The sequence below is a fragment of the Macaca nemestrina genome, chromosome 19, assembly GCF_043159975.1.
Source record: "Macaca nemestrina isolate mMacNem1 chromosome 19, mMacNem.hap1, whole genome shotgun sequence".
NCBI lineage: Eukaryota > Metazoa > Chordata > Mammalia > Primates > Cercopithecidae > Macaca > Macaca nemestrina.
Window position 1 is genome coordinate 68,970,347 of NC_092143.1, and position 14,893 is coordinate 68,985,239.

At 38.0% G+C, this 14,893-nt stretch overlaps 1 protein-coding gene across 8 annotated transcripts in view; it reads right to left on the reverse strand.

The window, feature by feature from the left end:
• LOC105465556 (RB binding protein 8, endonuclease) overlaps positions 1 to 14,893 on the reverse strand; it is a 117,008-nt gene that overhangs the window by 54,569 nt on the left and 47,546 nt on the right. For 7 of the 8 annotated variants that reach the window (XM_071085551.1, XM_071085552.1, XM_071085549.1 and 4 more), the window contains one exon: positions 298 to 410. In XM_071085551.1, the coding sequence (XP_070941652.1) occupies positions 298 to 410 (113 nt within the window). Of the gene's footprint in view, positions 1 to 297; positions 411 to 14,127; positions 14,337 to 14,893 lie in introns of those variants that run through there. The other variant, XM_071085550.1, reaches the window with a different exon arrangement.

A 14,893-nucleotide genomic window follows, 5' to 3' on the forward strand; every position in this document is an offset into this window, starting at 1 on the left:
AATATGGACATGTCCAAAAAAAAAAAAAAAAAAAAAAACACCTGCTTCTTGTCTTAGAACTGATGACTTTAAGACCAATGTGGACAGTATTTGCACAACCTTTCTGTATCCTATTTCTTACTAAATTAAGCAAGAGATTAAATCTACAAAAAGTACAAAAAAGGACATTTGAACTTTTACTAAATAAGAAAAAATACATGTAAACAATCCATTTAATTACAATCAATTTACTAATAGGTCTTAACAACAATACATTATATACTTTAAATAATTAATACATGAAGAAAGGAAACTCACTAAGTTCTGTAATAAGTTTAAGATTCTGCTGCCGGATATTTTCAAACTCTTGCTGTTTTTTCCGCATATGTTCTTCAGTTACTGCACAGCGATCACATAATCCTGCTCTTAACCTATGAAACAAAACAAAGTATTTTTCATCCACTAAAAGAGATTTCCTTCTATTTGAATTCCAAGACTTTTATGAAGATTTAAGGAACTGACTTGGCAAATACTGGGAATATCAACTAGATTAATGATGTTGTTATACCTTCAACATATTCTTACATAGGAAATCATGTTATACCACCATTTTCTTCAGATTGCAATTCTATAAAAATCTGCCAGTTTTAAACTCAATCTAAGGGAACTTATTTATTGAAGAAGCTGACCTTGTTTTAATTTATTATGGTCAAAATATGAATCCTGGTCCAATACCAGGGGGCAGAATTATACCTGAAGCAACTTTGCAGCTGCTTTGCTCAGCACAGCATATCACCCATAGTGAGTGTTCAATAATATTTTTGATGAAAAATTAAATTCATCAAAATTTATTTGTTAATATTGGTAGGGTGCAGTGGCTCATGCCTGTAATCCCAGCACTCTGGGAGGCTGAGGCGACAGGATCACGAGATCAGGAGTTCGAGACCAGTCTGGCCAATATGGTGAAACCCCATCCCTAATAAAAAATACAAAAATTAGTTAGGCATAGTGGTGCTCGCTTGTAGTCCCAGCTACTCGAGAGGCTGAAGCAGAAGTATCGCTTGAACCCGGGAGGTGGAAGTTGTAGTGAGCTGAGATTATGCCACTGCACTCCAGCCTGGGGCACAGAGCAAGACTCTGACTCAAAAAAAAAAAAAAAATTTTTTTATGGGTCAATATTGTTGAATAAAAGTCAAGAAATACAAGGGAGGAAAAGTCACCTCATATTTTCCTTTTGGTATAAAAAAATTATTAGTAAAAATTCACAATGTATTATATAAAAAAAATTACGGGCCGGGAGCAGTGGCTCACGCTTATAATCCCAGCACTTTGGGAGGCCAAGGCGGGTGGATCACAAGGTCAGGAGATCGAGACCATCCTGGCTATCATGGTGAAACCCCGTCTCTACTAAAAATACAAAAAATTAACCGGGCGTGGTGGCAGGCGCCTGTAGTCCCAGCTATTCAGGAGGCTGAGGCAGGAGAATGGCGTGAACTCGGGAAGCGGAGCTTGCAGTGAGCTGAGATCGCGCCACTGCACTCGGGCCTGGGCAAAGAGCAAGACTTCATCTCAAAAAAAAAAAAAATTACGAAATAGCTTTTACTAATTATTTGTGACTGTTGAAGAGAGAAACACATATATCACACAAGCAGGTGAGGGAGAGGTATATTCCAAAATGTTAGTAATAGTTATCTTGTAGGTAACAGTATTATGGGAGATTTTTCTCTTCTTCATTTTCCATATTTTTCAAACATTTTCCAATATCATTATTTACATAATCAGAAAAAAATACAGTTAAAAAGGAGACACATACTCCATGTTAAGAATTCAGGAAATATATTCGAATATATATATATATTTTTGAGATGGAGTCACACTCCGTCACCCAGGTTGGAGTGCAGTGGTGCAATGGGCTCACTGTAAGCTCCGCCTCCCGGGTTCACGCCATTCTCCTGCCTCAGCCTCCCGAGTAGCTGGGACTACAGGTGCCTGCCACCATGCCTGGCTAATTTTTTGCGTTTTTCATTGAGATGGGGTTTCACTGTGTTAGCCAGGATGGTCTCGATCTCCTGACCTCGTGATTTCGCTTGCCTCGGCCTCCCAAAGTGCTGGGATTACAGGTGTGAGCCACTGCATCTGGCCCGAAGATAATAATTTCAAGTCAATAACTAAGCCAATAAGATAGTAAGTATTTAAGTGTTGGCAGAGCACGGTGGCTCACGCCTGTAATCCCAACACTTTGGGAGGCCGAGGTGGGCAGATCACCTGAGGTCAGGTGTTAGAGACTAGCCTGGCCAATGTGGCAAAACCTCATCTCTACCAAAAACAAAAATTAGCTGGGTGCGGTGGTTCATGCTTGTAATCCCAGCTACTTGGGAGACTGAGGCAGGAGAAATGCTTGGAACCCAGGAGGCAGGGATTGCAGTAAGCTGAGATAGCGCCATCGCACTCTAGCCTGGGTGACAGAGTAAGACTCTGTCTCAAAAAAAAAAAAAAAAAAAAGAAAAAAAAAGATAGTAAGTATTTAAGTGCCTGTGGAAGTCACAGCATGGTAGTATATGCCAAGAATTTTAAAATAAATTAGACATACAACATGAAAAGTATACAACTAAAGCAAAGCAAAACAAAAGAACACAGACTTTTTTTTTCCTTCTTCTTTTTTTTTTTTTTTTTTTTTTGAGACGGAGTCTTGCTCTGTAGCCCGGGCTGGAGTGCAGTGGCTGGATCTCAGCTCACTGCAAGCTCCGCCTCCCAGGTTTACGCCATTCTCCTGCCTCAGCCTCCGGAGTAGCTGGGACTACAGGCGCCCGCCACCTCGCCCGGCTAGTTTTTTGTATTTTTAGTAGAGACGGGGTTTCACGGTGGATGGTCTCGATCTCCTGACCTCGTGATCCGCCCGTCTCGGCCTCCCAAAGTGCTGGGATTACAGGCTTGAGCCACCGCGCCCGGTCTTCTTTTTTTTTTTTTAAAATGAGATGGGGTCTCACTATGTTGCCCAGGCTGGTCTCAAACTCCTGAGCTCAAGGAATCCTCCCACCCTGGCCTCCCAAAGTACTGGGATTACAGGCATGAGTTACCGTGCCTGGCCAGAACCCAGACGTGTTTATACAAAAGTAAAAGTCATATGAAACAATGTTGATATAGATGTAAAAATAAAAGGAAGTCATATATAGCATTAATAGAATCAGAATTTCTAGAATGAATGAACAGACAGGTAGGCATTATGATTTACACGGAATACAGTCTGAAGACAGGAATTAGATCAGAAGCCTTAAAATCACACTGTATAAAGAACACCACTTAAGTAAAGATGGTAAAGTCAACACTTGCATCTATTTCTGCTCCTTTCTAGAATCTCATAAAATTACAGTAAAGATGTATCTATATTTTAAAGATACAAACACATGAGGACAAGAAGAATGGAAGAGAAAACAAAACAAAGAAACGAAAGCAAGGCAGCTGGTGGGCAAATAGAAAGTGACCTGAGAATGCTAAATCCTAAGCCAATGATGCAAGAAGTAGAGAACTGCATTGTCCAGTATGGTAGACACAGCCACATGTGGCTATTTCAATCTAAATAAATAAAATAAAAATAAAAATTGAGCTTCTCAGTTGCAGACAAGTGCTCAGCAGCCACATGTCTACTTGCTACCATATTGAACAGTGCAGATTTAGAACATTTCCACAATCGCAGAAAATTCTATTAGACAGTACTGACCTAGAACCAACCTGATTCACACTGTAAAATTCCCAAAAGGCTCAACAATTTGTTCTGGGAGTGACTGATTAAAAGCATGTTTTAAGAAATTATTATACGAACATTCTCTCCTATATTCTGAGCAGTCAAGTGATTACCCCTTTGACTCCCAGCAGCAGACTGGAGGTTTAATCTTTAGTCAGTCTAAAACAGTGTCTGGTTTGGGAACCATGAGGCTCAAGAGTAGGAGCACAATAATGAAATGAATATATATACACACCAAATTCTCAGATTCCAGCGTAGGCCCTCATCATCTACTTGGCTCCAAGAACATTGGGAGTCAGCCCTATTACACACTCTAGAAAATACAATTAAGGAGTCTTCTCTAGGAAATCTGAACAACCTGACAGGAAAGACCTAAAAATACTGACATTAGGGCATCTTCAATGAAACAGACCAGCCAGATCATTCTAACATAGAAGCTCACAGTCTACACAGCTCTACCCATGAACTCAGAGCTTCCAATTACTTTGTTCTCATCTCTTAAATATAACAAATAACCAAGTATCAAAAGGCATCGGAGAAACGCTTGTAAATTATAAGAAACCAAAGCAAACAAAACATTAAAAAAAAGAAAAAATCTGGAAGAAATAATAAGCTATACAGAAAGAAAAAGAAAAAATGCCAACGCTATCACAATCACAATCATCAAATTATAAAGAATACGGTAAGCCCTCACCTAACATCATTGATAGGTTCTCGGAAACCGTGACTTTAAGTTAAATGATGTATAAGCAAGCTAATTTTTCCCCCTCACTGTTAAAATGAAACAATGTCAAAGGAAAGGATGTTATTGGAAGGTTCCTGTAGGTCATTTCTTTTAAAGTTACAGTTTCTAAGAATCTATCTACAATGTTAAGTGAGGAGGTACTATATTCTAGAGGTAAGAAATGATATGAAAACTATGAGATGAGAATGGGACTGCCATAAAAGGAAATATTCTGAGAACAAAAAAGAGACTTTAGAAATTAAAAATAGTATCCAGGTGTGGCAGCCCATGCCTGTAATCCCAGCATTGTGGGGGGCTGAAGCAAGAGAATTAATCGTTCGAGGCCAGGAGTTCAAGACCAGCACAGGCAACACAGTGAGATCCTGTCACTATTTAAACAAAAACCAAATAAATAAATAAATTAATTAATTAATTAAAAATATTAAGAAAGACAAAACTATAAATAGAAGGTAAGAAAGTAAAGCTAAGAAAATCTACCCAAAAAGTAGTGTAAAAATGCAGAGAAAACAGAAAAGATAAAACCGGGCAATTATTCTAGAAGGTCTATCATAAAGAATAGGAGTTCCAGAAAAAGCAAGGAAGCATAGGAGGGGATTTGAGGCAGGGTGGGGAACAGTGAAGAAAATCAAGAACTCGGCCCACTACTTAAAGGACTGAAAAGAAAAATAAAAAAACAAAACCCAAGTCTCCAGCACAGTGGGTGTTAACAGATCTATATAAAATAACTCATCATTATGGAATTTCTGAATGTTGCAAACAAAGGTAAGAGCCCATAAGCTTTCAGAAGAATTTTTTTTTTTTTTTTAAGAGTACACAGAAAAGATTAAAAATCACAATAATGATGGCAGGATTGCTTGAGGCCAAGACTTCTAGACAAGCCTGGTCTACATGAGGCCCCATCTCGAAAACAAACAAACAAAGACTCACAGCACTGTTTTGGTGGGGGTTGTGGGGAAAAAAGAAAACTCAGAATAGTGTGGGATTTCAACAGCAACATTAGAAGCTAAAAGAAGTGACTTGGAATTCTGAAGAGAATTATTTCCAACCTAAACCTACATTCTCCAACTATTACTTCAACAACAATTTTCAGACATATAAAAATCTCAAAAATTTTGCCTCCTATCATTAACTTTTTTAAGCGTGACAATGTTACTTTTTTTTTTTGAGACAAGGTCTCAAAATGGTAGTGAGGGGGACTAATCGGAACAAAGATGAAACAAGAATGGCCACAGTTAATAACTGTTGAAACCAAGTGATGGGTACACTGGAGTTGGTTATACTATTATGTCTACTTTTATATGTAAACTTTTAAAATAAACTTTTTTTAGGTCTCATCCACTCCGTCTCAGAAACCTACTGGAGGAGGCACGCTACCAAAATAAGAAAAAATAGAAAAGAAGTCCTAGATATATGAAAAACAAAAGCAGCAAAAGGAACCTGTGATGACCACTACGTAGCAGGTCAAGAGGACAGAGTCCAAATTGAAGCGGATCAGAGCCTCCAAGATAGATGTGTTCAAAAAGGTGAAATGTCAGAAGATACGACCTATCTAAACATCTTGATACATTTAGATAAATGATGGAACGTTGTGGTTGAACTAGTGGTTGGTAAGAACACTAAGCATATGAAAAAAAGGTCCATCATAAACACTATGGACAACAGAAATTTGCATAGGAAGAAAAATCGCAGTTTACAATATGTTTCAGCTTTCAACTGTATTTACATAATCATAAAATAAAAACTCAATAGTAATCTAACCAAAATTAGAAGGAAGAGGGAAATGGGAATGGCGTCTATGTAGAAAGCAGAAAAAAGAAAAAAAAAAAAAACCTAAGAAAAATTTGTAAATAGCTCATAAACATTTTTAAAAAGAGATTTTTGAAGTAAACAGCAAAACAATATGAAGAATTGAAAATGCTTCTGAAGAAGGGGAAATTGGAAAGAAGGAGAACTTCATTATGCTTGTTGATTTCCTACTCTGAATGAATGAATGTTCTTTTGGCCAAAATTATAAAGATGAGAAAGATCAGTACAATTGTTTGACTCGGAATCTGGTAGAAGAGACACAATAAAAAAAAAAGACAAAAAAAAAAAAAAAAAGAAAGTAAAGTAAGTTGTATAGAGTATTACAAGGTGGTATGTACTTTGGGGCTGGGTGTGGTGGCTCATGCCTGTAATTCCAGCACTTTGGGATGCCAAGGCATGTGGATCACTTGAGGCCAGGAGTTCAAGACCAGCCTGGCCAACATGGTGAAACCCTGTCTCTAGGAAAAATATAAGAAAAATTAGCTGGACATGGTGGCACACACCTGTAGTCCCAGCTACTAGGGAGGTTGAGGTAGGGGGGTGGGGAGGAGGGGGTGTGTATGTGTGTGAGCTGGAGGGGATCACTTGAACCCAAGAGGCGGAGGTTGCAGTGAGCTGAGATTGCGTCACTGCACTCTAGCTTGGGTGACAGAGTGAGACAACTGTCTCAAAAAAGAAAAAGAAAAAAAAAAGTGATACATGCTTTGGGAGGAAACAAATCACAGAGGGAGACAGAAGATCAGTTAGGTTGGGGAACTTGGTGCAATTGTAAATAGGCTATTGAAGAAAAACTTCACTGTGAAGTTAACATTTGAGAGGAGATGTAAATGATGAGAGGGAGTGAGTTTTAAGAATACCTGCAAGAGACTATTACAGGTGAATGAGGATAGAGTACAAAATTCCTACAGCTGAAGAGTGCCTGGACTATTAAAGAAATGTCAAGGAGGCTAGTATAACTCTAGTAGAGTAAAGCAAAGAGGAAAATAAGCAGGAGAAAAAAAAGTCAGAAAGGTACTAAGGGCTGATGGCTGTCTAAATATCTGAAAAGTTAATTATGTGAAAGAGATTTATGATCTAAAGGACTAAAACTAGGACCAATGGGTAGCAATTCTACAGATATCCACCTAGTATAAAGAAAACTTTCCAATTACAGTATTTAAGGATGGAATGTGTTACCTAAGATGGGAGCGATTTCATTTGTCACTGGACATGGTTAAGCACAGAGAAGATGATCACCCAGAAATTGGGAAGACAATTTTAAACACATGTTGAATAGATCGTTAGATCAGTGGTCCCTAAACCTGGCTATTTCTCAAAACCACCTAAGCAGCTTTAAAAGGGAGGGAGGGAGAAAGAGAGGAAAAAGATTCGTAAGTCAACCCATGACCAACTGAATTAGAATCTGCAGGGATGTGGCTCAGGAATCTGCTCAGAAGCTTCTCTTCACAGATCGATCCTTAAAGCTTTACAACAGGGGTGTCCAATCTTTTGGCTTCCTTGGAAGAACTGTCTTGGGCCACACATAAAATACACTAACACTAAAGATAGCTGATGAGCTTAAAAAAATAAACGGCAAATTTCATAATGTTTTAAGAAAGTTTACAAATTTGTGTTGGGCTGCATTCAAAGCTGTCCTGGGCTGCACGCAGCCCACAGGCTGTGGGTTAAACAAGCTTGCTTTAGAACAAAGCACTCTCATTTTATCCTTCCTATGTTCTTTTCATGTCTTGTCCTTACATTGAGCCATTTTGTTAACAGTGAAAATCTAATGCCTGAGTACTTAAAATATATACACTTGCCCTACCACTCACTCTGGAGTATAAGAACTATGGTATGCCTTGAACCTATGGAGCCATCCATGGCTTGCAATAAGGTTGCATCATCAGCACTCATTACATGCTTAGCTCTCCTACCTATCCTTAGCTGGGCCCCTAGCTCTTCCACTCATGCTTGGTTTTTAAGTCTGGCTTAAACTCACAGCTAAGAGAAGAGTTAAGTAAGGCTAACAGGCATCTGATACTCATGCTGACCTCCTAGCTACACATGCAAGTTTTTCTTTTCTGTCATTCACTTCTCCTTATTTCTTGCTGATTACTGGTCACATACATAAAATGCTTTTTACAAGTTACACTAGGAGCGAGTACAATTGTAATTAAACAAACAAAAATGATTAGGTCTGTTGGAACTGTTCCTATTTACCAATAATCTTTACAATTTTGAAAAATCATGTCACAGATGAAAATGCAGTTAGTGTTATTTGAATCAATAAACATACTTATATCAGTCACATTAATGATCATTTTATGCAAAGGAACAAGTATCTCAACAATTCATCTTTTAGAACAGACATACCCATAATATTTACATTCTGATATACTACACATCAATTTTCTCTGTATAGTTGTGATATTTAAAAAATAATTATGTATGTAGGTAGATTATATTATTTAAATTTCATTTCAGGATAGTAAAAATTACATTCTAAAAAACTTTTATAGGCCAGGCACAGTGACTCACTCCTATAATGTTAGCACTTTGGGAGGCTGAGGCGGGAGAATCTGCAGTGAGCTATTATTGTGCTACTGTGCTCCAGCTTGGACTTCTGAACGAGACTGTCAAGAGAAAAAAAAAATTTTTTTATAAAGGGAAACGGCAATATAAGCACTGATAATCATTTGTCTTTTTTGTTGAGACAGGGGCTGGCTCTTTCGCTGGAGTGCAGAGGCCCAACCACCGCTCACTGCTGCCTTGACTTCCTGGGCTCAAGTGATCCTCCCACCTCAGCAGCCTGAGTAACTGGGACTACAGGCACTCACCACCATGCTGGCTAACTTTGTACTTTTAGAGACAGGGTTTTGCAATGTTGCCCCAGCTGGTCTCAAACTTTCGGGCTCAAGCAATCTGCCTACTTGGTTTCCCATGCTGGGAATACAGCTGTGAGTCACTGCACCAGCCTCTGTACACTTTAAGTGGGTAAACTGTATGTTATGTGAATTTTATCTCAATAAAGTTGTTTTTTTAAAAATAGTAAAGCTCGCCTGGGTGCGGTGGCTCACACCTGTAATCCCAGCACTTTGGGAGGCTGAGGTGGGTGGATCACAAGGTCAGGAGATTGACACCATCCTGGCTAACATGGTGAAATCTCGTCTCTACTAAAAAATATTAAAAAATTAGTTGGGCGTGGTGGTGGGCGCCTGTAGTCCCAGCTACTCGGGAGGCTGAGGCAGGAGAATGGCGTGAACCTGGGAGGCAGAGCTTGCAGTGAGCCGAGACTGCACCACTTCATTCCAGCCTGGGCAACAGAGCGAGACTCCATCTCAAACAAAAAAAAAAAAAAAAAAAAAAAAAAAGGAAAGTTCATGTTATATAGATTTTTACCACACAAAAAGACCTAGAGGGGGAAAAGCAAAAGCTATCTAGCATTCCTGGAAAAATCTGGGAAATGATACAGCTATAAAACAAGAGTATACACATACATACACACACACACAGAGCAACAATCAACAAATAATCAAAAGTTATTGAATATTACATATGTGATTGTCAAAATAACTTCAATAGCAGGGTTGGAGAATAAAAGAAATCTCACAGAACATGGAAGAAAAACAAGTAATAGAAAACAAAAGATAATAAAAAATCAGTCTCTGACTAAGAAGTGCTCCAGAAAGAGAGACCATTTAAAAATAGAGAAAGTAGTAGAAAAAAATTACCAGACTCTGAGATGCTAGTTTTTAGGTTAACAGGTTGAGTGTCCAGTGCAATGAAGGAAACACACACACACACACACACATCGCGAAGGTTCAGAATAAGGAAAAATTTCAGAAAGGAAAAAAAAAATCTGTTACCTACAAAAGAACACTAGAATGGCAGACTGTATCAGCACTGGAATGCTAACAATGAGAAAATGCCTTCAAAGTTTTCAGGGAAAATTATTTTAAACCTAGAAATTTATATCCAGTCAAAATATCAACTATATTTAACAGTAGAATAAAAATATTTTCAAGCATGCAAGGACTGTTTGAAAATTTACTTCCTGTGCCTTCTTTTTCAGCAGTTACTTGAGGGTAAGCTGTAACAAAATCAGCTTAAAAAACCAATAGAAAGGAAAAACAGGCCCACATTTATCGATCACATTCACTGGTGTATCCCCAAGGTCTAAAACAGTGCCTGGAGCAAAACAGGTGGTTCATAAGTATTTGTTGACAGTTTAACACGAGAGAAATGAAATAACTGAATTAATGCAGGGATCTAATGAAGAGAAATCCAGAATGACAGCTTTCCAGAATAGTCTAGAAAGTAAATGACCTAAATTAGTACAGAAAGTTTTTTAGCCCAAGAAATATTTCTTCAAGAAAAAGAACTGGCTGAACATAGTGGCTGATGCCTATAATCTCAGGACTCTGGGAGGCTGAGGTGGGAGGACCGCCTGAGCCTAGGAGTTCAAGACAAGCCTGGGCAACATACGAAGACCTCATCTCTACAAAAAAATCAGAAAATTAGTCAGGTGTGGTGGTATGTGTAACCCCAGCTACTCTGAGCCTGAGGTGTGAGGATCACTTGGGCCTGGGAGGTAGATGCTGAAGTGAGCCAAGGTCGCGCCACTGCACTCCAGCAGAGCGAGACCCTGCCTCAAAACAAACAAAACCTACAACAAAAAAAATGAATGAATGAGTAGAATAATTGAGGCATTAAATAATATTAACAATGTAAGGAAACATGGTTCTTGTCTCAACATGAAAAAGGGTAGTGAGAAATTCTAGAAAAAAACATTTAAATAAGTCATTATCATAATATAATTATGAGCTGATCTGAACAACTGATTGGGGACAAAGTAAAAAACAATGTATTTGATCTGTACATTAGAAACAATTAGAAACTATTTCCTTGAGTGGCAGAAAGACCATGACATCAGATATGTAAGGAAATGTAAACCTAGCTCTGCAGTGAATATTTATACAGTCAATAAATAAACTCAGTTTACTATTTTCCAACTTTCTCTAGAATCAGCTTATAAACAAAATACAAAAAAAGACTGAAATCTGGTAATAGAAAAGAATATAACTATTGCCAGCCTTAACCATATTTATATTGTAAAGGTTCAGCTGATCAAAGGCAGAGGGTATAAAGAGCCGAAGAGTGATAAAGGGTAAGAAACACTAGTATCTTCCTGCATAATGATGAGAACAGGGAAACTGTTTACAAGTGAAACAATATAAAACGAAGACCTAAATACATATATAAATGGTCAAAAGGTAAAACAGAAGAGCTAAAACAGTAACTTTTCAAATACAGGAGAGGGAGTTTTAAAATATCACTGGCTAGATGGTTACAAAATGAAGCAACATTCCCTAGCTTTTTACTTTCAGTTTTTCTTATCACCTACCATTCTTGATAATAGTATCTGTGAAAAACGGTCAATTTTTGATTCCTGATCCTAGTTTAAACTTAAATAGATGTAAGAAAACGTGCTAGCTCCTGTTTCCATCAGCATGGTTCCATTGCTTTCCTCTTGCCTATCTTCCACTGCCGTTGCTAAAGAAAAAACACTCCCAGTTTCACAAGAGAATGCAGTTTCAGTAGCTATATAACAGGTAAAGGGAAAAAAAGAACAATTCCACAAAAGGCAGAAAGCAATATGCATTCTGAGTTTATTCCAGTTCACAGAGATGAAGAAATAAAAGCTTCCATTTGCTACTAAAACTTATCAGAGTAACAATTATGCTCAACTGTTTGCTATATCCCAAAAAGATTTATTCACATTTATTCATTTTCATTCAATATGGTTTCACTGTTTACTTACAATGTACTCAGTGCTGTAAATACAACAGTGATGAAGGTAATGCCATTTCTTTAAAAAGCTTATAGTCTACCAGAGAAAGACAGGCAAAAAAAAAAAAAGTAATTACAACGAAGTATAATTCATACTGTTACAGCAGAAATACAGCATACTATGAACACACACAGCAACTAAACCTAGTCTAGGAAGTTAGAGAAAGTCTCCTGAAGAATCTAATGTTTAAATTCAAATCTATGAATAACAGCAACACAAAAGCGGATACTTGCTTCAGTGTTTGAAAAACAGTTGCAGAACCGTAAATCTCCTGATTACAAGTATCAATTTTCCTTTTAACAACAGCTGAAAATGAGCTCTCTGACTGCCAAAATGCTTTAAAAAATATTAAACTCTATTAGACAACTGTGTTTTAACTTCTTTGTTCAGATATTTTTAAAAAATGCATTCTATCTACTTCTCCAGCACAGTGACTGTTTCTTAGATTTAGTGAAATACTTTAGTTCCTTGAAGGAAGGTCTATAAATACACTCATTAAACATAATAATAATTATTAAATATAATATAAAACATAATCATTAAACATAAATGAGCCATATAAAATTAGAACTTAGAACTTTTTATTATCTAATTTACTTTTACTAGGTAATTCCCTTCATTGAAATATCTCACAGTGTTTTTCCATTAACATAATAAGAATTGCTTTGTTTTATGAAGAATAGGCTGAATTACTGTTTCGAAATTTTAATAAAATAGGCTGAACACGGTGGCTGATGCCTGTAATCCTAACACTGTGGAAGGCCAAGGCAGGAGGATCACTTGAGACCAGGAGTTCGAGACCAGCCTATGATCAATGCAGCAAGATAGTCTCTATAACAACAAAAAAATTAGCCATGCATGGTGTGGTGCTTGCCTATAGTCCTAGCTACTTGGGGCGCTGATGTGAGACCATCGCTTGAGCCCAGGAATTTGAGGCTGCAGTGAGTTATGATGGTGCCATTATACTCTAGCCTGGGCAACAGAGTGAGACCCTCTCTCTAAACAAAACAAAACAAAAAGAACGAACAAAAGAAAAAAAAATTAACAAAATACATGTTGCTTTTTAAAGGCCTCAGCAAAACGTGAATTTTCACAGATTTTTAAAGCTTACTCTAGATAATCATTCTTACATATAACATATAACTAAAACAAAATGTTAATTATTCACCAAAAGTTACCTACTTACTCCTTTAAAGGTAGTATTTAGTTAGCAACAATTAAAAAAACAAAAACAAAAACAAAAAACCTTCCAAGAAAACAGACTATGTAATAGGCAGTGTTGAAGACCTGATATTTCAGAGTGTCTGCTTTGGTAAATTTTAGGTCAGGCACTAAATACTTTGAGATGATCATTTAAGATGTAATTAATTTACATAACGCTAATAAAGTTAAGACAATATAAAGGGGAGGCATCATGAAATAGTAAAAATGGGAGCGGGGATCAGATTTAAGATATAAACTTTATGTATTAACTATGTGATCCTGGGAAAGTTTCTTTGCTCTTTGCCAGCTAGTTTCCTCACATGCAAAATGGATCTATCATCTATCCTGTAGCGTTAATAGAAAGATTTAGCCCTGGATGCCTAAGTACACAAAGTGAACCCTCAATACAAATTAACTCCTGTATTTAAAAAAACAGATCTTCAGCTTAATTAAATGGAGCTTCATGAAACAAGAGATAAATCTTAAAGTGTGCCCAGAGAAAATTTTGGATTTTTATTTGAAGAAAGGCGAGCAAAAGCAAGTCTACAAAACAATGAGCAACATACCCCTCATACCACCCCGACTCTCTGCCACCAAATTAATACCACCTAATGAATTACAGGCCCAAATACCTAAGGATGTAAAGGTGAGTGGAATGAAAGGCAAGGGAATATTTAGAATGAGAAATAGCAAAGCAGTACGGCATCCACCAGAGGTAGAATAGATATTAAAGAGAAAAGAATCTATTTTTAAGAAATGCAGAATAAAAGACATAATTTTAACAATTAAATAAATCAACTGGCTGGGCACAGTAGCTTATACCTGCAATCCCAGCACTTTGGGAGGATGAGGTGGGAGAAATTGAAGTCAGGAGGGAGGGGTCTGGTAGGAGGTAACTGAATCTTAGGGGCAGTTAATGCTATGCTGCTGTTCTCTTGATAGTGAATTCTAATGAGATCTGATGGTTTCATAAGGGGCTTTTCCCCCTTTTGCTTGGCACTTCTTCCTGCCGTCATGTGAAGAAGGACATGTTTACTCCCCCTTTCGCCATAATTGTAAGTTTCCTGAGGCCTCTCCAACCATGTGGAACTGTGCAGGAAGGGAAATGTTGGGTTGGAGCCTCCACATAGTCCCCACTGGGACACTGTCTAGTGGAGCTGTGATAAGACGGCCATCATCCTCCAGACCTCAGAAAGGTAGATCCACCAAAAGCTTGCACTGTGCACCTGGAAAAGCCACAGACCCTCAATGCCAGCCCATGAAGAAAGCTGGGAAGGGGGCTGTACCCTGCAAAATCACAGAGGCAGAGCTGCCCAAGGCGGTGGGAGCCCACCTCTTGTATCAGTGTGACCTGGATGTGAGACATTCAGTCAAAGGGGATCATTTTGGAGTTTTAAAATTTGACTGCCCTGCTGGATTTTGGACTTGCATGGGGCCTGCATCCCCTTCGTTTTGGCCAATTTCTCTCCTTTGGAATGGGTGTATTTACCCAATGCCTGTATCCCCGCTGTATCTAGCAGGTAACTAACTTGCTTTTGATTTTACAGGCTCACAGGCAGAAGGAACTTGCCTTGTCTCAGTTGAGACC